Below are 26,741 nucleotides of genomic sequence, written 5' to 3'. Positions count from 1 at the left end.
TACTAGAGCACAAAATTATACAGAGCTTGAATTCTAATATACCATTTAGCTCAACATTACCAAAAACTAAACAAAAACAAACAAACAAACACTAAGTTTTCAGTACAGAAAAACATCAGTTTCTCCATGCAAAATTTGACAGTATTTGAAGAAAACATACCGGTAACAAAATAATTCTGGCACGTGAAGAAGCATGGGAGGAATATGGTCACCGATTTTGTTACTTGCATTCATTTCTTCCTTTTTCAAGTCATCCACTTCTTCCCTTTTCAAGTCGTCCACTTCTTCCTTTTTCAAGTCATCCACTTTTGCTACTTCAACAACAGTTCCCATACTGACAGACATGATCAATCTGTTCAAAGTGAAGTGATCACTTTCCTTGACACCCCTTCATCGCCTACCCTGCCCACAAACCTCCTTATACATCCTCTCAATATAGAATGTATACATACGTGAAATATTCATAAGATAGGAAAGCCATACACCTGCATCCTGGTGCACAGACTGGCACATTTAAAATCACACCAGAAAAGAAAACAGACTTATTATGGTGATTTAAACTGACATATTACGTCGGCATGACTGGATCTACAGTGTACATTTAAAATCTGGCACTCATCTATTAAACTGAGCTTTAATCTCATTGTCAGCTGTGATTTGTATCTGTTTCTGTGGTAGATTTTTGGAAATTAGCCTTAAACAATTCCTCACCCATGAACATCTGACCGTTCAGACAATCACATATACCAAAATCTGAACATTTACACCTGGTGAGTAAATCAGGTTTTTATGCTCGACGGCGATATCTCGGTCCCGTTTCATAAAACTTAGTATCAGTAACAAATGCCACAGCTCTATGACAAAATTGCTCTCAGCCAATCAGATGCAAGAATTTCAGTAGCTTATAACAACCATCGTAACTTGTTATTTGATTCTATGAAACGGGGCCCTAATGCAAGGTGACAGTCAACCACAGACAGTAGATATGCCTGTGTTCAGTGTGCAATTATTTTATGTATTAAAAACTCTGATTTGATTTCACAAGTAAGATGAGAGTTAACGTTTTCTGCCTCCACGCTCCTTCAGCTGCAGCTGCACCACAGTGCCGTGGATGAAGTTGTAGAAAGCTAACGAGTTGGAGTCCTTGATAAACAGACCCTGTGAAAAAAGAATTGAGACAACAAACACAAAATTATAGCTATGGGACTATAAGGACATCAGCACAGAACTGTATGAATCTTCTGATGTCTGACTGAGGCAGGTTTTACCTCAACAGCTCACCCCAGGCACCAAACCTTGAGACAGCTTCCAAAACCTTGGCTAAGTTGCCAAACAAACACCACAGCAATTTGTATGTCGTTTGGTCAGTGCTGGCTATTCCATAGCATTATGATTATGTTCAAAATCAGCTCTTTTATTTAGATTTTCTACCTGCTTTGTAGCTTGCTGGCACATTGAATACCATTTGTACACAGGGAAAAAGAGGATGACGGGGTGTTTAGCCTCATTTTCAGGCTATGCAATTTCACATTTTATCCATTTAATGATATCAAAAGTGATGTGATGATGAAACATATCGATGTGGGGCTGCCAACACGTAAGCATCAAATTCAGCAATGATTCAAAGATCAATCAGAAAAGATATTTGTGTCCAACATGCATCTTATAGGGTGAAAACAATCCCCCAAATCACACATGCTTTAATATTCTCTTCCTAAAATATGAAGAGATGTTTTGTTTTTCAGAGAGTCTCTTGCAGAATCCAAAATCTTGTCAGTTTCAGGGCCATATCATAGGAATATTTGAGAGATCACAAGAGGAGGGCTTCTTTCTAGTAGACAGCAATTTCACTTCTGTGGTCTCGCACATTCATCCCTAAGTATACTGCAATCCTTGGGGTTAATGCAAGGTTCATCAAACGCCTTTGACCACACGACAAATGAGAATCACAGGGTTTTGAGATGAACACTGAACTCAGGCTTTTTATAGCTCTTTCCATAGGAGCATTGGTCTAGCAATCTGGATGTCTCAGGTTCAAATCCCAATGGAATCTCATTTTCTTTGCTCATTTTCATTCAATTTAGAAGACAAACAGACAGACTGTGGCAGGGGGAAGAACAGTTGGTAAGAGCACCAGCATAGCAATCTGGAGATCTCAGGTTTGAATCATTGTTGAATCCCATTTCCTTTTCTCATTTTCACTCAAAACTAACAATTATGTAAATCCCTATGGTATCCCATTTTCTTTGTTCATATTCAATCAAGACTAAAAAATTTAGATGTGCAGACTGTGATGAGGCTAGCCTCGCCTCAAGACTCTCACCTCGTGTTGCAGTTTCTGCTTGCCGGCCGGGATGCCGAGCTGCTCGAAGAGTTTGGCCTTGATGACCGAGACCTGGTCGGTCAGCGGCATATTGAGAGTGATGCGCTGACCCTGCAGCTTCCACTCTGGTTTGTCTTGGACCAGCGGAACCAGTACGTTGAACATCACTGAGCCCTGGAGAAAATACAAAGGATTTTGAAGTTGATTACTTTGTTTGTGTTAAGTTTGTGGTATCAAAATTGAATTTATTTCTTCCGTGATAGCTGCTTTCAAACACTAAACACATAATGTTTCAAACACAAGTATCATTTGTGACCATGTATAACAAAATTAACAGAGTCACACAATTTTTACGATTTTAGGCGAGCATTCAAAATAGGTGAAATGGGTCAAAAAAGATGATCTTTAGGTTTTTATATTTCCTGAAAGAGCAATTTTTCTACACAGGTCTAAAATATGAGGTCACAAAACAAATGGGGAATTGCATTTTTTGGCAGGTTTTGGGGGAATGCTTGACTGTAGAATTGTGTGATTAGGTATGTCTTAGAGGCCCAATATATAATGAAAAACCTTTTACCCCCTTTTCAGTTTTTAACTCAAATCACTATTGAAAGGATGATGTTACCACTTTGAAAATGAGTAGCAGTCATGAATAGAATGAGCTTATAGTTTGCAAAATGTCAGCTTAATCCAATAATCTTTTCATTGCGGTTGCTACAGAGGATTACATTCTAGTCTTGTCCCATTCATTGCATAGAGCACAGCTTGGTGAGATTAAGCACCTGAATAGACCCTAAACTTTAAAGCCTCATTTCTCAGTAGACACTTTCAGAGTGTGTGCTTTCTTTCCATTGTCTAGATCGGTTAGGAAGTCCATTTCTATTGATTTATTCATTATTGTAAAGCTTATGGTGTACTCTTTCAGAATCTGACCATAACTAAAGATGCATGTCTGGTGATTTTGGGATAATAATTTTGTGATTCAGAGTCATCATTGCACAGAAATCACCATCACCATGGTAACCCCTCTAGGAGCTCCTACCTTGTGTGTGGCCAGGAACTGCTCCTCAGGCATCAGGTCATCCTCCGTCTTCTGCCGCTTGGCGGGAGGTTCGTCCCCGCTCATATCCGGGCGTGGTGGGGCGGGACGAGGTGGCGGCTCTGGCATCACCCCCCGCACCATCTGGGGTGGGCCAGGGGGAGGCATGGGTAACGGGGCGTGCGGCATGGGTTGACCCCCTAAATATAATCACAAAAACAAGTTTTCATGTACCAGTGACAGTGCTCACTGAGTTTAAAGCCAGTGCATTGATGTTAATCTTCCCATGAGAGAATTATTTGCAAACTTACATTTAATGAGAATAGCCAACTCCAGCAAACGAATTACTTACCAGCCCTCTCTCTTCACATATTCTTCTCTTTTTTTCTTTTTTCTTGTTCTTTCATACAATGATATGTGTTGTACTTTGCATTGGTTAGCGATCCCTTGCATTTTTTGCCAACCTTTTTACACCAGGTGTAGGGCTTTCTGCTTGTACTCATCCCCTTCCCTTCACTCTTGCTCTTGTTATTTCCTTATTTTCCTTTGGTGTTACTTTCAAATTTAAATTTAAATCAAAATTACTTTCAAAAGTGTTACTTATCTTCTTTGATGTTGCCTCCCTATTCATCTTAATCCTTTGCAGGTTGCCCTCAATGATCCTTTGGATCAGAGTCTTGGGATCGCCACTGGCCCACCTCTGCCCTTTTGTTTGTTCATCCCCCCCCCCCCCCCCCCCCACCACCACCACCTGCTTTAACCCTAAAAAGACTGGGGTATTTTGGTAGCTGGAAAGACTGGGGGGTGGGTGGGCCTAAAGGGCCCCCCCTTGAGATCTCGGCCGTGGATCGCGTGATCACCGCGAAAATTTGCACAATGGTAGTGTGCGATGTAATCTACAAGATCACATAATTAGATTTTTCAAAATAGTCTTCCTTTACTTTATATCAATTAATTATGCTAATTTATGCAAAAATCAGACTTTTTGCTATAAATCAGTAAATAAAGTTCCAAAGTGCAAATTTTTGGTCCAAATACTCTTTGTGGCATTCTTAGCAAATGTACTTGAAAAAAAAATTCAGTATCAAAATTAATTTCTTATGTATTTTATTGTTGTATGAATTTCTTATGTATTTCTTTGTTTTTTGACCTTTTGTTTTTGTCTTTTTTTCAGCAAAATTTTATGTCAGACGTTTTTGAAGAACAATACTGCTAAAACAAATTGATTTCAGCCATTGAGAGTAAAAATAAGCATATTTATATGAACCATGTGAAAAATATCAATTTACATTTACTTTGTACACAAAATCACATTTTGGAGCCATTTTCAGTGCGATGTGCACATACAAAAAGTTACATAACATCAGAACCATACCCCCGGGCGTCACAAATTTGGTGTCAAAATGTGCGGGAAACTCAAAAGAAAAAAGTCATAGAGCGTCGCGGTGAAAGCAATGCGCGTTGCCGAGTAATCGCACAAAATGTCGAGGGGGGGCCTTTTAGCCCCCCCCCCCCCCCCCCAAGTCTTTTTAGGGTTAATCCCTCTCCCTTTACCTATTTGAGTCCCTGCCTTTGACTTCTATTCATTCCTTTTCTCTTTGTTCTGTGTTCCAAGCCCTCCTCTGACTGTGCTTTATAGTGTGTGTAGTCCATAAATGAGTTCGCTTGGCCTACAGTTTGTCATTTTGCCTCTGCCAGAGATTATGGTAGGATCGAAAGCTCAGACTTTTGACTATATTTTCTTCTCTTGTAACATTTACTGCTCATTTTTCTTTTCACTCCTCCACTTTTCTCTCACTATGCCCTCTTCATCACTTTAGCTCTTACTACCCGACACTCTGTTTTTATTTTTCCAACCTCCTCTCCATGTTCCTCTCTCTCTACAACAATTCTCTCCTCCTCTGCCAGCCTCTAAATTCTTTTAAGCTCCCCATCATCACATCATCACGGGTCCCATTCTCTTACCTGGCATCATGTCTGGCTGTCGAATCATGGCCGGAGGAGGCATGGCCATCCTGGGCGGGGCCGGTGGGAACTGGTTCATGAGGGGTTGCCCTGGCAACTGCATCAGCGGGGCGGACGGGGCCCTCACCATGGGCACCGGGTGCACCATGGGCATGCGCGGGGGCATGGGAGGGGGCGGGACGGGGGGCTGAGGGGTGGGGACCGCCTTGAGGATCGGGGGCGCCTTGGGCGTCGGCTTGGGCGGCTCCTGCGGGGGTTTGGGTGGGTGTGGCATCTCCTTGGTCCTGTGAGGTCCTATTCTCTCCTTCTCCTTGTCAGGCCTGGGGAGAATGTTCAATATCACAAATGTTTTGCAGAGCCTAGGTTTACATCTATTACTAAGTTCTGTCGACCAAAATCTACTTCAAGAGAAAGCCTTGAAATAGACTAGCCTTGAAATAGACTAGCCAGTATTTAAAAAAAATAATAATAGTAAATAACAACAGCAATGCTATTCAATTCATGAAATTCTTCCGCCGAGTTGTTTTTAATGCAACCGATTGACAAATAGCCCTTCAGTGATCAATTCAGTGCTTATTATTTACGTTGATGTCGGGCAATTTGTCAATCAACAGCAATGCCGTTGCTCATAAAGCACATATTAATCATATTCTGGTGCTTGAAGCAACTTACAGTAATTTTTCCTGTGCACTGCAATCAGGCCCATTTTAATTAGACAATCTCCAATATCAAATGAGTATAGGTACGATTACAATTGAAGAGTTTGTTTGTAATAACCGATAAGTCCATATTTGCCAAATGGAGATATTTACGATTAAAGGTCAAGAAAAATAAAGAGAATAATAAGAAAATATTTGCTTCTTTTGACCATAACTTCAAAAATGTACCTTTATATGTAGTGACCAATATATCATTTAAAAGGTATCATTTTGTACTTTATGACAGAGACCGTACTTCAAAATCTTCAAAAATGGACTTATCGATTTTCGCAAACAAACTCTTCAATTGAACATAATCATTGATGCTTACAGACATGAAACTAAACTACTGTAAACGACAAATATTTCGCGAGGTTTTTATTTTCGCAAATTTTGCAAGTCAGGTGCTATTCGCGAAATTAAAGACACGCAAAAATAATGACTCTGATCCAGATATGAATGTGAAGCAAACATAAAACATTTCTCTGTTCAGTACAGAACTCCACAATCGCGAAATTTAACCACTCGCAAAATCATCGGAAAGTCCCTATCCGCGAAAATTTAGACTCGCTAAAAATATGGCGTACACAGTAGTTGGTGTGCTTTACCACGCAATGATACAATTTGAATGTGATAGAGAGAAAAACAGAAGAATACAAGAGAGCAGCAAGCAGACTCACAGCAGTCCCTTCGACTTGTGGAAAGCGTTGATCTGATCTTCGAGGGTGATTCCTGCCTGGGCCTTTCTGGTAGTAGCTTCCATGCTGGTGGTTTTTGTTGTTGAAAGACAGGAGAGTGAGAGAAAGTGCAGGCATGTTTGAAGGAACTTTGTACCAGAGGAAGATATGTGAATATCTTTGCAAAAGAAATCCATCAAAAAAAAAAGAAAAAACAAAGAAAAAAATGAACCTCCCCCCCCCCCCCCCCCCCCCCACCCAAAAAAAAGAAGAAGATAAGGATATTCAAAATTAAGAAAAAATACCTGTTTGAAATTTTCCACACTGATTGCACTGACACATAATGAAAAATTCCGCAGCCAACGTTCAACATGTATCTGAAAAAGCTTTTTCACAAGAGCATTTGTTGCTGTTATTGTTTTGTTTTGTTTTTTTCTTTTCTTTTTTCGTCATGCAAATACAGAGAAGCATATCGCCACTGGGGCGACAAGACCTCGTATCTACTAAATGTCAAATGTTCAGGGGAGTAAAAACACATGACAGCCAAAGCACTACATCCAATGGAATAACCTCTCCTTTGACATGCCGTGGTGGCTTCATTTTGGGGGTAAAACAGCTAGGATTTGGACAGGACATCACTTAACTGATTATCTGACCATTAATCCAAAAAAGTCATTTTCACCAAAATTTCAGATACAAGGACTTGCCACCTCAGCGACGAGAAGTGAAGCCACATATCTGTAACAATATCAGATTTTTGGTAGATTTTTGGTGACAAAATATCTCACAAAGTTTTGTAACACTAAATTAATAGACTATACACGCATTTTCAAATACTATTCATGTTTCGGCCCACACTGTAGTCTACTTGCAGGAATAGTAGAGAACTGTCAGTTTCCTCTGTAGTATGCAAAGACCGACAAAATTCCCACAAAGCCTTTGATTAAACCTTTGTTTGCCCAAAGTGTAGATGGGCAGAGAAAACACCAAAGAGTTGTACACACTGTTCAAAATCCCTGGCATTGAAGGGTTAAATAGTCAATTCACCTAGTATCATGTCCTCCTCAAATGTATTTGTTCACAATTTCAACTAAAGTGCTCGTCTCCTAACCCATCGTTTCTTGGACCGTTGTACGTCTTACACACTGTCTATGGAGATATTCCAATCTAGCCTGAAATGGGTTAACCCACCTGGCACTGTGTCCATCCCAGATGACTTTCTGTTTGTTTTTGTCCTCCTCTTCCTCTTCACCAATCTGCAAAAGAACAATACACCATTACAACACCACATTACACCATTACGTACGACACTACAATACACCATTACAACACCATATCACACCATTGCAACACCACATTACACCATTTCAACACAACATTATTGCCTTTACCTTACCTTACCGTTGCCTTCACTTGATATCTGTACCCAGTATAACAATTTGCATTAACAATATTTTCAAAGAAACCTGCAGCATGTTTGGCAAAAAACAAAACAACAAGAACAACCCTTCCCATTCGCTTTCAAAAATGTAAACCACTGTCCATGTGACAAGGGTGTGCGCACTGTAAAACAAGGAATGTTCATGTGCATATTATTTTCATGAATTTCGCGAGAGCCAAGATTCGCGAAATTAAAATGCACACAAAAGTTCTTGTCTACACTATATGCACTGAATGTCAGAGGCAACTTGAGAAAATTTAATGCCGCAAAAGCCCATCGGCTCCAATTCCAGAAAATTTAATGCCATGAAAAAGGGCTGTCGGCTGCAATTTGTGAAAAACATTTCATGCTGCTAAAATATGGTGTTTTACAGTAACTTGGGGAGAGGTGAACCAACTCTGGTCCCTGCCCATCATGACAGTCATCCACGTACCTTCTTTCCGATCTGAGTCTCAATGTCGCCCTCGCCGAAGATGTCGGTTCTCCTCTCGGCGAGGTTCTTGAGGCTCTCCTCAATGGCGGCGCCCGGTGGGTAATCCTCCTCCTGGGCCTTGGAATTCATCTGACGACTCCTCTCCTCCACCCAGCGAGGATCCAGCAATCCTGAGAGATAAAAAGAAGAGCAAAAGGAGGTCTCTTGCATTCAATTATCTGTGTAATATGATGGATAATATCTTAGATGAATTTCATTGCATGTTTCTGTTTATGTATAATGCTCAATACATTTGCTTATTTGTATCTATTCATGTATTGTTACATTATCCCTTTAAAGGGTGTGTACAGTTCTGTTTGAGGTGAGGATTTAGCTTTTAACGTTTTGCGAGATATTCAGAAACCACTCTATGAGATGTCAAAGAGCATGCAATTCTAGTGAAGTACCAGGCAATGCATGTTACAAAAACATATGGTATCGCTTCAAAGTCCTCATGATTTATTTTTTTAAAATAATTTCTGAACTATGAAGTTGACACAGAAGTTTACATCTATCACTTTTTTCTGTCCATACACATATATATTTCTCTGTTAGTGTTAGACAAATGTTGGAATAGTACTAGATTTAATAAAACAAACAAACAAAGAGGCACAAGTGAAGACAGCCCATTTAGACCAGGTACAAAAATGGTTGGGGAACAGCATCACACATACAGTACCCGTACATAAGAACACTGTCGGCATTAGTCTTCACACAATCTTGTTGAACACAAACAACATCAGTGACAAAAAATCTACATCATGCTAAATGTGGAAAACTTTGCCAGTAAAGGTCCAATTCACCTTTGGGAGCAGTGATTTACAAAAATTTCAAGATATCACATTTGATGCATATAAGTAGATCTGTTGTATCACAAAACATCCTACCACATGGAATTTTTGCGATAAAGCCTAAAATATAAGGAGACATCAGTATTTTTCTTATAAACCATAACTGTAGACGGTTTAGTCTGAAAACATTTTTATTATAACTAATGTTCACATTTTGTGTACTTAACAATACTTAACATCGATAATACAGGTTCAAATTTTTACCGTGGTTGTTTCTATCCCTAACACACATTTTAGAACTATTTTAAAGCACTAATGGTGGGTTTTTGTTTCATCTGCAAATGGTAAATCATCCCTTTAAATTCTGCTGACCACAAACATAGAATGTGGCACAGCCTGGATGCCATAATTAGAGAAAAAAGCTCAGAGATTGGAGTCTGTCTCCTTGAAAAACGAGATATTTGTTAGGAGGAACCTGCCCATTAACTCACCGATGCGCATGTGTTCCTGCATCTTATCGGCGGCGATCTTCTCTCCAGTGATAGGAGAGATGAGGTACTTGGTGGTGTCTGCTGCAGCCGTCTGCTTGGACACTGGATGGACATCGGTGGAGTAGAGTGGACAGTGCAGACACATTTAACCATTATATCTCACTGATAAACCTGAATGTGTCTCATCCAAAACTTCACACAATTTGATAAATTGGCCAATATATGAAAATGAATAGTGAAATTCTGAAGGCAAAATTATATGGGAATAAAAAACAAACAAAAAAATAGAACAGTAACATGACTTAGCAATCAACTTTGGAGGTGGGGGATCATTACTTCTATTCCCTTCCTAAAAAAGGAAGAGTACCTGTGCAAAAAGCAAACTGCTTAACAGTTCTGACACAGCACTCGAAAAAATAATAATAGTAACTGCTTAACAGTTCTGACACAGCACTTGAAAAAATAATAATAATTTCCCTACGTTAAGAGCAGTAGTAGATACTTCAATCAAAGATTCTCCTTCTCAACTTAACTCTACCAAACCACCAACTACTATACTCTTATTTTAGTCAACAGCACTTGCGAGCATTTGTAAGGAAAGGGCTAAATGCATGTAATTCATCTGCAATTGTGTACATTCATCACAGGGTTAATGTAAAGGGGAAGCACAGATGAACAAGAAAAAATGTAGAGTAAGTTCAAGTCTGCTCACACTTTGGGTTGTAGTCCTTCTTGATGATGGCTTCTCCAGGCTGTGGGGGCAACGGGGGAAGCATGGGGCCTTCTTTGGGCGGAGCCGGGACAGGCGGGGCCTCTTCTTCCAGTGCCGTCTCCTCCTTCTCCTCATCACTCTCTTCCATGTCTGAGTCAGACTGATAATAGAAGAGATTGAGATTAATTATAGTTAGTTAGCCTGTTGTGGAATAGCCCCCAGCATAGTTGGGTAGACATCTACGGAAAATATGTGTTACACAAGAAAATCAGCTTTTCCTCAACAGGTTAATACAGAAATTCATATCAATCAAAACAACAAACAAACAAAACAATCAGTACGATTGTATGTTCGTTGATGCTGTTATCATTTTCTTTTCTTTTGTTTTCATTTGTTTTGTTTTTTAACCAGCAGCATTTATTAGAGATTCTCTGCCATACGATGTGAGCAGGATGTAATTTGCCTACACACATCTTTACCCTGCTCCATTATGAAGCAGTCGGCATCTTCTTCACAGTGGAAATCCCTCCCCTCTATCATGGATAGACTTCTTAGCAGTATTTTGAGGGCTGATAAGGCAATAATGCAATTGTGGGGGGGGGGGGGGAATAGTATTTCAATCTTTCCTGCAATAAACTCGTATAGTAAATTCCATTAGGAAAAGCAGCAATTTTCTTTCAAGGCTGCAGTATTTTTTTGGGGAAAAAAAGAGTGTAAAATTCAGAAACAAGGGGGGATACCTATTGGCATCTCTGCTCTATTATAGCAAAGCATATCAGGTTATACACTGTCATAGTAATGTTGATACCCCAGAAAACAAGTTTCTTTTCTTTCTTAATCAACTTCATTGCATACCCCGACCAAATAAACCTTAAATATCTCACAGTTTTGCAACATAGTAAGAGCAGCGCAGCAATAATAGGATTTTTTTTCCTTTTTCAGGTTTGATGTACACTAAAATGAATGACCTCTGCGTGGCATAAAAATGCAGTCAATAAGGTCGTCAAGGTCAATATATTCAATGTATTGACCAAGGTCAATAAATTCAATGTATTGACAAAGGTCAATATATTAAATGTATTGACCATGGTCAATATATTGAATGCATTGACCAAGGTCAATATATTAAACTAGCAGCACCCGTGGAAATCCACGGGTCTGAGGGGTTTTACTCTTTTTTTCCCTCTCATAATATATATACGATTTTACACATTTTTATTGATGAAATAAAAAGAACAGTTACTTGTGCTCTCTTCTACTCATGACCACCATCCCCTCACACACATTTTCACCCTCGCAGAACAAACAAACAAACAAACATTCAGGGAAAAATCACCAAAAAAACGCTTGATGAGATTCTCCGAAAGTTCTGCCCACAGATTCTTCCCGTCTGAACGGGGAGATGCTATACACTGTATGACTTTGATATTAATTATACCTCCTGTTCTTGCATCCATGCAGGCACCCGAGCGAATCCGCGGCTGGTCTCAAGGCATCGCATTTTTTTTTTCATTCCTATTTCTTTTCCCACGTTATGAGAGAAAAATATAATATTTTCGTCTTCAATCGCTCCCTCCTTTTTGTTTTTAATCACCAAAACTTGGTTCGATGTATCAGAGAACCATCCGTTTATATACTTCAGACTAAACATCATCATTATTATTATCATATTATTATCATTATTATGCTCCTACTGTTATATTATTATTGTGATCATATAGTCATTAGGCTTTATAAGTATAAGAAACCCGTGGAAATCTACGGGTCTCAGGGCTTCGTATTCTTTCTTTAATATTTCTTCAACCACGTTATGACAGAAGAAATACACAAAGATTATTTTTGTCTTCATTTGCTCCCTCATTTCTGTTTTCACTATCAAAACTTGGGTTGATGGATCTAGAACCGCCTGTTTATCTCATTGATACTGTTTATTGTTTTTACTATCATTATAATCATTGATTATGATTATGATTATGATTATTACCATTATTATTATTTTCAGGGAGGGGAGATCATAGTCATTCGGTTTCATTGCTATTTTATATAATTCATTGACATGGGGATGACTCAAGGGAATTCAGAAAAAAAGTTTATCGGTCAAGGATAGTGAATCTTTTTGTCCGTCATGTCAAGGTTACTCTCAAGGTTACTTATTTCAAATAGCTTCGTTATCATTGATATTCATTTTTAAACATTAAAACAATCCAGTACCTGTTTGCGTCTCCTCCGCCCACTCTTAGTTATGGATTATAGCACCCCTCCCCATTAATTTGTATTGGCCTATTCTCTTATTATCATTATTACAGTGTAATATTGTTATTGTTATTATCATTTTTATTATTACTAACATTTTTATAATTATTATTATTTTTTTAATCATGTTCCAAATTTCACATTTCATATTCAGGTTACATATTCCATTTGATTTTGAAGTAAAATATGTTTAACACAACAGTCAATTTTAGACATAATTTCACAAATGTAAAAGGACATGTAATACAATGATGTGTATGAGGAACCTACTAAAAAGCAATGCTTGTAGGATGTAGGTTCCAAAGAAATAATGTAAGCGTTTAGTGCAACATGCTAATTACGAAAGATGACGAAACACATGCGAAATTCAGTATGTCGAGATTATAATGAAATCTACGGAATGAACAAAATAGTTTATAATTTTCAAGGTGAAAACTCAAGGATTTAATGCTACATAAAATTGCAATATTGGTCAAACAAATGTAGTCAAATGTAGTCACCCGAGCGAGGCATCATTAGGGGAGAGGAGAGAGTAGAGTCATAATATAGGGATGATCAACATAGGGAGGCAGAAATGTTAATTTGTTAAGAATTGTAAAAATCTCTTTCCCCCATTTTTCTGCTCTTGATAAAAAGCTTTTCTGAAGACAGTCCTGCGCAAACTGTCCAAAACTGCTTCACTGCACTAACATACTCAATCTTGTGCTGAGCAGGACTACCCCAGTTGTGTTTTTGTTGCTATTGTGCTGAGAGAAATACAATATTTTCGTCTTCACTATACTGCTCTCTTCTTTTAGTTTATATCACCAAACCTTGGTTTGATAGATCATAGAACCACCCGTTTATCTGCTTCAGACACAGGTACATTTTATCATCATTATTATCATTATTGTTATTATTATTATCATTATTATTAATAATATTATTATTATCGTTATTATATTACCACTATAATCTCCACTATTATTTGTGGAGGGGGAGATCATATTATAGTCATTGGGTTTAATAAGTAGGCACCTGTTGGAATCCATGCATCTCAGGGCCTCGTATTTTTTCTTTAACTCTTTTCCCTCGTTATGGGAGAAAGAAGAATATTTTTGTCTTCATTTGCTCCCTCTTTTTTATTTTTATCAACAAAACTTGGTGTGATGGACCATAGAATTACCCATTTTATTTCCACTTGGAAATTAAAAAAAAAAAAGCGGTCGGCAAAGCGAGGGTTTCCTCTACGTCCGCTCATCTTATGAATATTCATGTTTACAGCAGCCCTACAGTAAATGAATGGACAGCGGCGCGTGTAATCTGATTATGGAAGGATACGATCGGCAAGGACAAAATTTAAGTGGATATTTAGCCGTCCTAAACAGTCTGAGTACAATGATACCCGCTTGAGAGTAAACTAAATGACGTACCTGAGCTGCATATGTATAGTATCCTGCAGTTGTGCAAAATACAATAAAATAACAGCATTCGTTGTTTTCATTAGGGCACGCCAATGCCAATGGCGAACGTCACTGTACGTAAATGCCCTTGTATGACCGCGCGCGCCGTGTATTATACGATATGAGAGTCCATCACGCGAAAGCAGATAGTGTTTCATGTAACCATCGTCAATACATACACACAGGCGCAGGCCACACACTGGCGTACCGTGCCCACCCGAGAGTACATTGTGTGCGTGCCTGCGCGTCCGCCGGAAGATGTCAAAGATTTCGCTGCACCCATCATCTTTAGTATCCCACTGTCTCTGCCAGATAAATGATACACTATCGAGAAAGTAGGAGTCCAGCGCAGGATTGGTGAATATTAAAACGCTCGGCTCTTTCGTCACGCACAAAAATGCATTATGCATGTAGCTAATTAATTTTTCTTTTTCGTCCTCGACGTCGACACGGAGGCGGAGAGGGGACGAAACCCGCGCCATTCGATGCAGGATACTCTCCTGCGGCCGACGGCACTGGTCGCAGCTGCCCGGAGCCGACGGCTCGGGAGGAGATAGACAATCCAGCAACGCCGGAATAAAACAGGAAATACATAAGGCCGCGACAACAACAACAACTTCGAGTATTATAGTATAGGACTAGCAGCACCCGTGGAAATCCACGGGTCTGAGGGGTTTTATTTTTTTTCTCATAATACGATTTTGCACATTTTTATTGAAGAAATAAAAAGAAAAGTCTTCTCATTCTTTCGTTAATTGTGCTGTCTTCTAAATGACCACCCTTCCCAGAAATTTTATAATACATTTTTGTAGTATATGCCAGGCGATCCGGTCCATTGGTAGGGATCATTCCCGCCACTACTTGCTTTTATTATAGAACTTGAGTTTCGAGGGGTTATTTGCACCCGTTGAAGTCCAACAGTTGTCTTGTTGCCCCTCACCCCTCCCCCCCCTCACGCACACACACATTTCCACCTCCGCAGGGCAAAAAACAAAAACATTCAGGGAAAAATTACCAAAAACGCAAATGAGATTCCCCGAAAGTTCTGCCCACAGGTTGTTCCCGTTGAAACGGGAAGATATTAACACTATGACTTTGATTACCCCCTGCTCTTGCATCCACGCGGGCACCCGCGGGAATCCATGGCTGGTCTCAAGGCCTCGGTTTGTTTTGTGTTTTTTTTTTCATGTTTCTTTTCCCCACGTTATGAGAGAAAAATAAGATATTTTCGTCTTCATAATTTTGCTCCCTCCTTGTTGTTTTTAATCATCAAAACTTGGCTTGATATATCATATCAATATAGAACTACATCTGCTTCAGATTGTACATTATCATAATTAATATTAGGCCTACAATTATTGCTCCTATTATTGTTATTATTATATCATTATTATCATTATCCTTATCATTATTATAATTATTATTATTATTATTATTATCATCATTGTTATTATTTGGGGAGGGGGAGATCATAGTCATCAGGTTTAATAGGCACCCGTGGGAGTAGGTTCTCACGACCTCGTATTTTTTTTCTTTAATATTTTTCCCATGTTATGGAAGAAAGAAGAATATATACATCACTGCATTCGTCTTCATTTGCTCCCTCTTTTTTTGTCACCAAAACTTGGTTTGATAGACCATAGAACCACACATTCTATTTCCACTTGCAATTTTAAAAATAGGCGGTCGGCAAAGCGAGGTTTTCCTCTACGTCCGCTCATCTTATGAATATGTATGATTACAGCAGCTCTGCAGTAACCGAATGGACACAGCTGCGCGTGTAATCTGATATGTAAGGGTACGATCGGCAAATATATTTAGCCGCGTCCTAAACAGTCTGCGTACAATGACACCGGACTTGAGAGCAAACGGCGAGCAAACTAAATGACGTACCTGAGCTGCATATAGTATTCTGCAGTTGTGCAAAATACAATTACATAACCAACGTTCGTTGTTTTCATTTGGGGACGCCAATAATGGCGAACTGTACGTAAATGCCCATGTAGTCCATGTCACGCACACACAGATTCGTGAAACCATCGTCAATACATTCAGTACACGTAACAGGCGGAGGCAAAGGTACATCACAGAACTATATGCACACAGTGTAGAGTGTGTATAGAGTTCTGCGAGGTACATTGTGTGTGTGCGTGCGCGTCCGCCGGAAGATGTCAGAGATTTCGCTGCACCATCATCTTTAGTATCCCCCAGTGTCTCTGCAAGCTAAAAGATGGAAGATCGAGAAAGCAGGAGGCCAGCGCAGGTCCGTGAATATTGAAACGCTCGGCTCTTTCGTCACGCACAAAAATGCATTATGCATGTAGCTAATTAATTTTTCTTTTTCGTCCTCGACGTCGACACGGAGGCGGAGAGGGGACGAAACCCACGCCATTCGATGTAGAATACTCTCCTGCGGCCGACGGCACCGGTCGCAACTGCCCGGAGCCGACGGCTCGGGAGGAGATAGAGAAACCAGCAACGCCGAAATAAAACAGGAAATACATAAGGCCGCGACAACAACAACAACTTCGAGTATTATAGTATAGGATGTATTGACCAAGGTCAATATATTCAATGTATTGACCAAGGTCAATAAATTCAATGTATTGACAAAGGTCAATGTATTAAATGTATTGACCATGGTCAATATATTGAATGTATTGACCAAGGTCAATATATACAATGTAATGACCAAGGTCAATATATTGCCCTCAACAAAAAAAAAAAAATAATGCACTTACTCCCTCCTCCATGTCCTGGACTTCTGTGTTCTGATCTGTGACCTTCTCTGCCTCTCCTTCTTCTTCTTTACTCTCTCCTTCTTTCTCCTTCCCTCCCTCACCCTCCTCTTCCTCCTCCTCCTCCTCTTCCTCGTCCTCGCTGGCAACCTCCATCTCAACGTCCTCCTCCTCAGCCAGCTCCTCCTGGTGGAAACAAGCAGGAATGGAATTTGTCAAAATTGTCTGGTTTCCTCTGTTTTGCATGAGGGATTTCATGCAAGAATTCAATTGTTTGATTGCCTGTTTATTCGGGGTACTTTCACCAGAACTCGAGTCCCCCTATAACTGAAGACATGACGTTATAAACGTGGGAAATGCTGAGAATACACTGTACTGTAAAAGTGATAATTTTCTGGTGAGTTATTTTTCGCGCGTGGCTACGAAAGATGAATTTTGCGGGTTTTGAATTCCACAGAATCAAAACATTTATTATAAATAGCACATATGAGGTGCAAAAATATTTGAGGGTTTTTATCTCGGGGTTGTTTCTGGTTGTGCGAAATTGCGCAAAGTTAATGTTGTTGTTCTTTCATTCAACAAGTAATAGAAGGGTACAATTGAGAGGAAAGGAAAGGCAAGACATGAAAGAATGAAGACAGACATACAGACATGATACAGACTTGACGGCACTACATTGTGACTCATCTAATAACCATATTGATATGCTGACTAAAAGAAGATGAGGGTTGGTGCAGGAGAAAGTGAAAAACCTATACCACACATGCCATGATTATCTCTTCAGTAAACAAGAACAGTATTTACATGTTTCAGGATTTGTAGATATCAGACATTATCCAGGAGAAAATCTCGAAAGAGTGTGAGAGTTGATGTGTTGCCATGTTTCAGTAATAGGGAGCTTTAGATTTTCGCGACGGGGACGTACAGAGGAAAAAAACATGTTCTGAGCATGCGCAAAACGCGTGTCAAGTCAACCCATTTATAGCTTGCGTAGTCTGAGTTTTTCACTACGGATTCTGGGCTATTTCTACATCCCCTCAATTCACAATGTAGAGAGGCTACTTCATGCAGCGATCATATGGGGGCACCATTTTATTTTTTATAGGTTGCTTCTCAATGTAATCTAAAGCTACTTATCTGCACGACGCAGGAAGAGAGGAGAACGTCCAACGCAAGCGTCGTCTCAAACGTCTGCGCTGCAAATCTAAAGCTCCCTAATATCGCACAAATGCAGCAGTGTCGACAAGGACTCTGGAGGAAATCATTTCTCCACCAAATTTCTGTGCTCACCCCAAACTGCTCGTATCTCTCCTCAGCCAGAATCCTGGCCCCAATCTCACTGGGTTTCAGGGGAGGCGGGAACTGGCCCTCCTCATCCGGCTGGTAGTCGACCGTCTCCACGACGACAAAGTCGTGCCAGTCCACCTGTGAATATGCAACTGTTGTGAGAGACAAAGCAGAGACAGAAAAAATAGAAATAGGGATTCGTTTTTCTCGAATTCGCTCAGCAGCAACAAGTAGGGTTTTTTTAACAATTTATTCAGACGAAAATTCATGACTCAAGTGCTCAATCGTCCAGTCTGTATATTTATTGTTGTGCTTGTGTGGGAAGCAACCATTGCAATTCATGGGGTTGATGGCCCGATCAATCGTGGAAGGAGTACAGAATCGGTGAAAAAAACTCAGCAGCCTCTTTGGTCAATATTAAAAATTATTACAATCTCTGACGGCAGCCACTGCAAACACACTTTCTCCCACTTGTAAGGAGGGTTTACAATCAAAATGCCTTCACACACTTAGCAAGAAATGGCTTAATACTCATTTATCCACCAAATTTGCCACGCATTAATATTTATGACACTCTTGACTAAAAAAAAAAAAAAAAAAAGAATTGGATTTCTTGCAAATATTAGTCCACCATTCTATAAAACAGATGATGCATGTTTTCATGGCATCAGTAGGAATAACCTGCATACAGTGACTATGGAATAAAGTCTTTAGAAACCAACTCGTCTGCACCTCATGGCTTGAACAAGTCAGTAATTACACAGGCACACAATTCCTACCACCAAAGCACTCAGACCTGTGATGATGTCACAGTCTTTTGTTCCGGCACGGTTAGCAACCATTCTGCTATCAGATATATGGGCTACATGAGGTTGTTTAGCATTAGTTTCCACAGCAATGAATGGCTATGATGTCACACTGCGATACTCTGATACTTTGATATCATATGTCCCCCAAAAAAAATTACAACGGGACCCTCCACAATGATAACTTTAAAAATAGTGAAGCAATCCGAATACAATTACAGAGTACGAATATACATATTACCACATCTTACAGAAAACCCATTCGATTTGCTTCAGTGGTAAAAGAGAAATGAGGATTTTTGTAGATCATATCAGGAATCTCTTCCCTCCAAGTTCTGTCTATTGTGTTCACGCACAAGAGCATCCATGTGCTAAACTTGGAAGAATCTGACTCATGACATGCTTTAATACAACAATCCACATTTCTCTGTGACCGCTTAATCAAATTGAATGGGGTTTTCTGCCAAATAGAGCTAAGATGTTATATTTTAAAACCCTGAAGTAGCATTTACACAGTTTAATCATATTGGGTGTTATCAATGCAAAAATCTGATTGTAATTTTTTTGGGGGATATACTGTACAATGAGACGCCCACCTCTTTCCTTCTCTCTCTCCTCCTCGTCCTTCTTCCTCAGTCTCTCCTGGTGTTTCTCCCACTCCACCCTCTGGGAGACCTGCTCCATCACAGCACGGCGAGAGTCGCCCTCGTTTGTCAGCTTCCCGTGGAGGTCCTTGGGGGGGATCAGCACCTGGGACATAGAAACATTGAAGGATTCAAGTTGGTGGAACATTTTCACGATGCTTTCTGGCACTTAATGATTCGTTCAGCATTCTTGTTTGTTTGTTCAACAAAAAGCATAACACCAGGGCCCTGTTTTATGAAGAGTTAAAATTGATTACATAGTGGATTTTAACTGTAAGTCTATGGCAGCCTGTGTGGTAAGGAAATTTAAAATTGATTTCATCTTTTGATAAAATGGGGTGCAGAACATTAATGTGTTTAGATATAACGGTCAATACATATTGTAGCTACCTTCTGTAGGCAGACAAATGGATAGATAGAGAATATGGATAGATTATATAGAAGATAAAGATAGATAGGTAGGTAGATAGATAGTTAAAGATACAGAAGTATTGGGAAAGATAGAAATCGATTTTTTTTTTTTTAAAGACAGGCTGAATAAATGATTTACTGATAAACACTAGAAAGATGTGTATTGAGCAACTACACATACCACAATAAATGGCATAGATTGATATACATGTAGAACAAAGATGTGCTTCATGAATTCACTTTCGTGTAACTATTCCACGAAATGATATCACAGAGTTCTAAAATAAAATATAGCAGCATAGAACACCGTGTACAAGTTAATATGTGGTTTAAATAAGTTTCAGCAACTACCCAGATAAGGAAAGCCACATTCAGCAAAGTTCTTGCTTCTTGGTTTTACAGAAGTAACTGATAAAAGTGATTCGTGCGTAACACATGACATGCATATTATCCCATGGTAAATAAACATATGGAACACATACTGAAATTAAACTTATTTCTCCATACTTTGGAGATTGCTCAACACTAACACAAACATTACATCATAATGCTTCTATAGGGAAAGACATTGTCCATGGGGTCAAATGTAAAACAGATATTACATCTCCATACAGAACACTAGACAGCATTAAAGGCAAGATGCCATGGATGTGAGGCCTGAATTTCGCTGGTATACCTTGATGTACTGCTCCACCAGCTTGGTAAAGTAGTTGAACATGCTGTGCTGTGGCCTCAAGAAGTCAAAGATGAAGTTGCGCTGCTCCCGATTCATAAGATTCGTGAGGAACTGGCCACCGTTCCTCGCCACAAACTGGGCGGTCAGCTTCACAACATCCCTGGTGTCAGCGAAAGAAGGCGAAAAAAAAAATGTGTCAAAATATAAATCAAGTGCAGAACAATATTTGTTTCACACTTTTATGTACATTTCCAAGGTGATTTTATGATTCTTGACTTGGTATCAGGTAACAGCACATAGACATTTATCAACAACAGAGAATTTAGATAGAATTCAGCTTCACAACATCCCTGGTGTCAGTGAAAGAAGGGGGAAAAAAATGTCACAATATAAATTAAGTGCAGAAATCTTTTTTTTTTCATATTTCTTACTATTTATGTTTCCAGGGTAATGAATATTTCTTGGCTTGGTATAAGGTGAGACAGAAATATTTGGAAATTAATTGGAAGGTCAAGGAATTATTCTGAAAACAATATCATTTGACAAATGAAGAAAATGAATATAATTCAAATTACATTCAAAACTTTGCTACATGTACAGTGCACTCCCGTTATAACAAACACAGTTATAACAAAAAACACAGTTGTAACGAAATTCCAGTTACAACGAAATACAAATCCAGGTCGCAAAGTTATTAGCTGTATGTTTTTTATTGTTTATTTGTTTGGTTAGAACGAAATTTCGATGTAACGAAAGAAATCTGACAGTCCTGAGGACCTTGTTATAACGGAAGTCTACTGTATCAAATAAATGAAGTTTGATTCTTTACCAATGTGAACATTTTCTATTTTACAGGACTATTTTAAGCATGTATTGCTTTGGTAATGTGTGAAACATTTTTAAAGGACAGAAGTCACACTTATCGATATCAAAATGACTTTTATTTCAATAGTTCGGTGTATTAAAGGCAGTGGTCAACCGATCTGCAAGCAGTGTTAAATAGGAAGTTGTTACTGTATAAGCTGTTATTTTCACGTACAGATATTTTCGGGAATGCAGAGGTCACAGCCATTTTCGCGAGATGCTGGTTTTGCGAATTGCCACCGATGTTATTACCAAATTGCATTATTAACCTAGCGCATGGCGACATTTTCGCATGTTGCTAACTTCACGATGAAACCGAGATTCGCGAAAATTAAACCCTCGCGAAAATAACAGCTTATACAGTAATACAGTAAGTTGACAAACAACATAACTCACAGTTCAAAGGCATTGATGGATGGAGGATCGGAGACAAATTCAAATTCCGGTGGGGGTTCCTTCGGAACGATGGGTTCCACTAGTAATGTTGGCTTCGGCTGACTGACAGGAAGCTGAGTTGTATAGTGAAAACAACAACAAATCAACTACATAACGGGATAAAGTACTCTAAAAGGCGGTGTGTATTTGCACATGCACAGCATGGATGAATTTTGAATGAAAGAAAGTTATCATTCAGAGGGGAGAGGGTTCAGGTGTAAGTTCCTTCAATTTGTCTCCCTCTGCAAATAAAATTTGTTGAGATTGCAACTGCTGATCTGTAAATTAACAAACATGTCCGAAAAAAGGAAAAAAGGAAACAGTGGGGCTCGAACGTGTCAGATACTGCTTTCCGTGCAGCGACACTACCACCTGGCTCTCCCTGGTTGCTGACAGTGACAGGACAAACACGGATCAAATACTCAAGCTCAGAAATTCTGACTCTGTTATGTTAAGTACATGTAGTCGAAGGCGGACAAGGCATATTACATTTAATTTCATTTAATATGCCTCGTCCGGCTTGGACTACTTTACAATGTCGGAGCTTGGGTATTTGTTCAATGCTCTTGCGACTTTTGCCTGAAACCGTTGTCGTGGGTCACAAATATGCCCCACTTGTCAGAGCTTCTTCCATACAGTACCTTGATGGGAGCGATGCCGACTGGCTCCGCGGCTTTCCCCTCCTGGAATTCTTTGACCTTGTGCCTGTAGTACGCATGGTACGGGTCGCCGGGGTTCAGGAAGTTGAACTTGGCGTTGGAGATCTCGTTCTGTCTGATCCTCGTCTCAAATTCCGGTCCTGTGGTCGATGTGTAACATTGCCAAAGAACAAAAGGTGAGAAAGGAGCCACACTGTACTGCCAGGGTTACCAGCATTTCAAGAACACAAAATTCCCTGATTTTCCCTGATTTTTCCCTGATAAAGTCTCAAATTCCATAATTATTTCAACTAATTTCCAGTTTTACATGTTTTCTATGCTGTTGCAGTGAACTATTGGCAGTATCTTAAAACACTGCAATGTAAAACTAATTAATACCATTATAAATACCATTACACAGGCATCAAATGGCCTCCCTTCTCCCTAGTTCGAGGATGTACACTAAAAAACCACCATAGCCAGTCACCCAATGGATGTTGTTTTGATATGCAACAAAATATAACAGAGTCGCACTGAGTACTTTCGATTTTGGGGCCTATAAAAATTCCCCGACTTTTTCCCTAATTTGGGGCCTATAAAAATTCCCTGACTTTTTCCCTAATTTGGGGCATTTTGTCAAAATTCCCTGACATTTCCCTGCCTGGAAAAAAAAAAATGTAAAATAATTTTCCTTGATTTCTCTGATTTCCCTGATGGGCTGGGAACCCTGACTTCAGATCCCTACAAGGGCAAAGACTAGACTTTGGATATTAGAACACAGTGCCTTCTTCAATGTGACACATACTCAAGCTGTAGATGCAGTGTATTGCACTGATTTCATAACTCCATGCAGCACTTGCAAGATGACACAGAATAAAGCAAATTACTCGGTAAACCTAATAAAGGCAGTCTGATTACTATTGATGCCACAACGGCTTATCAGAAAGTCCCTCATCTTGCTCATTTACATCATGGGTGCAATGATTTTAATTTGTCCAGAAATCCCTCTGATTCTTTTTCCCTCCCTCTTATGAAAGGTTGAATCATGTGATCTTATTTTCTCTTAATTTCATGTAATAAATGTCCACGTCACATATTCTATACTGGCCTTACTTTCTGGAGGTCTGCAAAATTGGCTGATATTCCAAAAATACAAAATATTTCCTTTCCTATTACACTCAAATTCATTAGGGAATCGTTACTCCAAGAAAAGAGACACAATGTCTTCATAAAGAGGTACCTGGTCACTATTTTTCTTCTTTTTTTTATTCTTGGTTTCTACAGATACACTTGGTTCTTCGCTCTATTATCAAAATAGCTCTCCAAGTACACTTACCATTTCTAGCCACAAAGCTGGCGGTCTTGTCAACAATATCTGTCAGGAGGATGGTTCAGGAATGTCAACCACGACTTGCAAAGTACAAGCTGAAATAGAAGTGCACACTGGTAAGTTTACACACACAGAGGCATCATACTTACCTTTAATACTTTATTGTGATACTGCATTCACCATACATTTCTGGAAGCTTAAATTTTCATGAATTTTGCAAGTTGGGTGCTAATCATGACTTTAACAATATGTGGAAAGAGCAACTCTGGACCCAATAGAAAAGGGGTTGAGCATGTGTACATTTCTCTGTTCAGTACTGTATTCCACCATCCAAAATTTAACCACATATGAATTTGCTGTGGCATCCAAACTTGCAGAAAATTAGACTCACTAAATATATGGTGAATAGAGTAACAAAACAGAGTAAAACCTCCCATCAGCTTGGATGAAGAATGACAATCAAAGCCTTACATTTGTAGATTACCAGGATTGCATTGTCATTTGCATTTCAGAGCTTACTTTTAATACAGGATCTACTCTCCTGAAAGTTGCAGAAAGCAACATACCTCATGCCTTGTTGCTCCAAAGATTATTTCACTCTTTAGTCCCTAAACCAGCCACAAATGTCCTCTCTAAAAGACTACAGAGATTCATCTTTAAACAGGCTTGTATGTTCATGCATAATGTTGTGTGCAGTGTGCGAAAAGGTATGCTTGAATTATTATGTTCTTCTGCCTGAGGTTTGTTGTTAAAACAGAGATTGATCAGCAGGATTCAATTTGAAGAATGTTCTGCACAATCAACATAATCTAATTGCATTGATGGCCAAAGAACGGCTGAGTATAAGATATCACTACTGTGGAACTTGAAGCAAGTTATCAACCTATTTGGTAACCTACATAGCAAGTAGGTATGAGGTGTCAACTACACTTTTCCTCGACAATACACTATTTTTCAACTGTACAAAGTTGTAGATCTCAAATAGCATTTGCACTGATCAGCTCAGCTTCCCTTACTACAACTTAGTACAAGTCATTGTATGCTATTCACACAATACTGCATACACTATACACCAAATATTTTCGCAAGGTTTTTATTTTTGCAAATTTCGCGAGTCAGATGCTATTCCCAAAGTTAAAGACACATGAAAATATTGACTCTGATCTCAATGTAAATGTGACGTATGCGTGTACACTTCTCCATTCAGTACAGGACTCCACGATCGTGAATTTAACCACTCGCGAAATCGTCGGGAATTCCCGATTCGCGAAAATTTACACTCGCCAAATATATGGCGTAGTTTGTATACAGTACTTTGTAAATGCGAATATCACCAGAATGCATACAAAGCCCTGGTTCTCCCCAAACTTGAATACAGTCCAGAAGCTTGGAATCCCTACACATCACAGTGTGTTGAAAACCTTGAACGAATCCAGAGAGCGGCTGCACGTTTTGCAACCCGGGACTACCGAACGACTACATCATCTTCGAGTCTCGTGAGACAGCTTAGATGGGATCCTTTGCACACACGTCGCCTCCTTGCACAATCCACAATGTTCTTCAAAATACGGCAGCAACTTGTAAATATCTCCTTCCCAGCTTTCATAGCACCAGCCCCATACATCAGCAGAAACGACCACAGCCTCAAGCTTACAGTACCTGTGGCCACCATAGATTCCTACATGTACAAGTTTTCTTTCTATCCTCGAGCCATCCGTATATGGAACTGTCTACCACATCAAGCAGTAACAGCACAAACCCTGGCTGCTTTCCAAGAGGCTGCCCTTCCAGCCATCCGAAGGATGAAGCCTCCCATTGGTGACAGGATGCTGTAATTCAAGAGCATCTTTTACTTGCACATGTATCACGTTTTAATTGTACATATACTGATATCATCACGTGCACCATCACATACTGCCACTGCACCAACCCATCCCAGTCTAGCTGTGCTTGCAGCTGCTATAGGGATTACTCCATCAAGACTCAAGACTCAAGACTCGCAAAATTTGTGAAAATAAAAACCTCACAAAATATTTGGCGTATACAAGTACAGTACGGTACTTCAAGAGGGCTATGGGCTTTGATGACTGTATTACAAGGCCAGCCCATTTCACTTCAAAACCATTACCCATGCAGTGTAAGGATACTCCTGACTTCGGGGGGTGGGTAGATGATGCCCACCATAGGCTTGGGGGCCGGAGCGTTGGTCTTCTCGGCTGGTTCTTCCGCCTCCGATGTGGCCACCATTGTGGGGATCAACTCAGGCATGGTGGAGACACAGGGTTCTACCACTGCCGCCTAGGGAAGAGGACTATTGGCTGATTCTGATGAGATGGAAAGCTGCATACAAAAGACAACGAAGATTTAACAGAATGTACATTGTACAATGCACAAGATACGTGAAAAAGTAAAATCACGTGGAGAGAACGATCTTTGTCATTCTCGACCAAAGTGACAAAACTAAAAAATGCAGTAATTTTATGACTTGTGAGTGGACACTATGACACAAAAATAGGTTTTAAAACACTGCCTTAGACATGAATCTTTAATACAGTCTTATATTCTAATCTAATGGTATGATACATTAAAAAAAGTCATGCACCAGTGG

General features: G+C 39.6%; 1 protein-coding gene across 1 annotated transcript; it reads right to left on the bottom strand.

Annotated features, from left to right (window-relative positions):
• Window positions 1-855: 855 nt before the first annotated feature.
• Window positions 856-26,444, bottom strand: LOC139710271 (splicing factor 3A subunit 1-like). The gene is made up of 17 exons (XM_071622203.1): window positions 26,281-26,444; window positions 24,140-24,178; window positions 22,807-22,964; window positions 22,127-22,272; window positions 20,867-21,026; window positions 19,732-19,885; window positions 18,333-18,481; window positions 17,046-17,228; window positions 10,610-10,769; window positions 9,898-9,999; window positions 8,577-8,746; window positions 7,894-7,958; window positions 6,706-6,789; window positions 5,328-5,647; window positions 3,366-3,562; window positions 2,324-2,497; window positions 856-1,158 (listed from the first exon to the last, which is right to left on the bottom strand). The coding sequence occupies exons 1-17, from the start codon at window positions 26,399-26,401 to the stop codon at window positions 1,057-1,059; spliced, it is 2,484 nt and encodes an 827-aa protein (XP_071478304.1). The 5' UTR covers window positions 26,402-26,444; the 3' UTR covers window positions 856-1,056.
• Between the last annotated feature and the right edge of the window lie 297 nt (window positions 26,445-26,741).

The sequence above is a fragment of the Diadema antillarum genome, unplaced genomic scaffold (assembly GCF_040938485.1).
Source record: "Diadema antillarum isolate AM-2024a unplaced genomic scaffold, OU_Dant_1.0 seq00001517_RagTag, whole genome shotgun sequence".
NCBI classification, from domain to species: domain Eukaryota; kingdom Metazoa; phylum Echinodermata; class Echinoidea; order Diadematoida; family Diadematidae; genus Diadema; species Diadema antillarum.
This window is presented reverse-complemented; position numbering and strand designations above follow the sequence as displayed.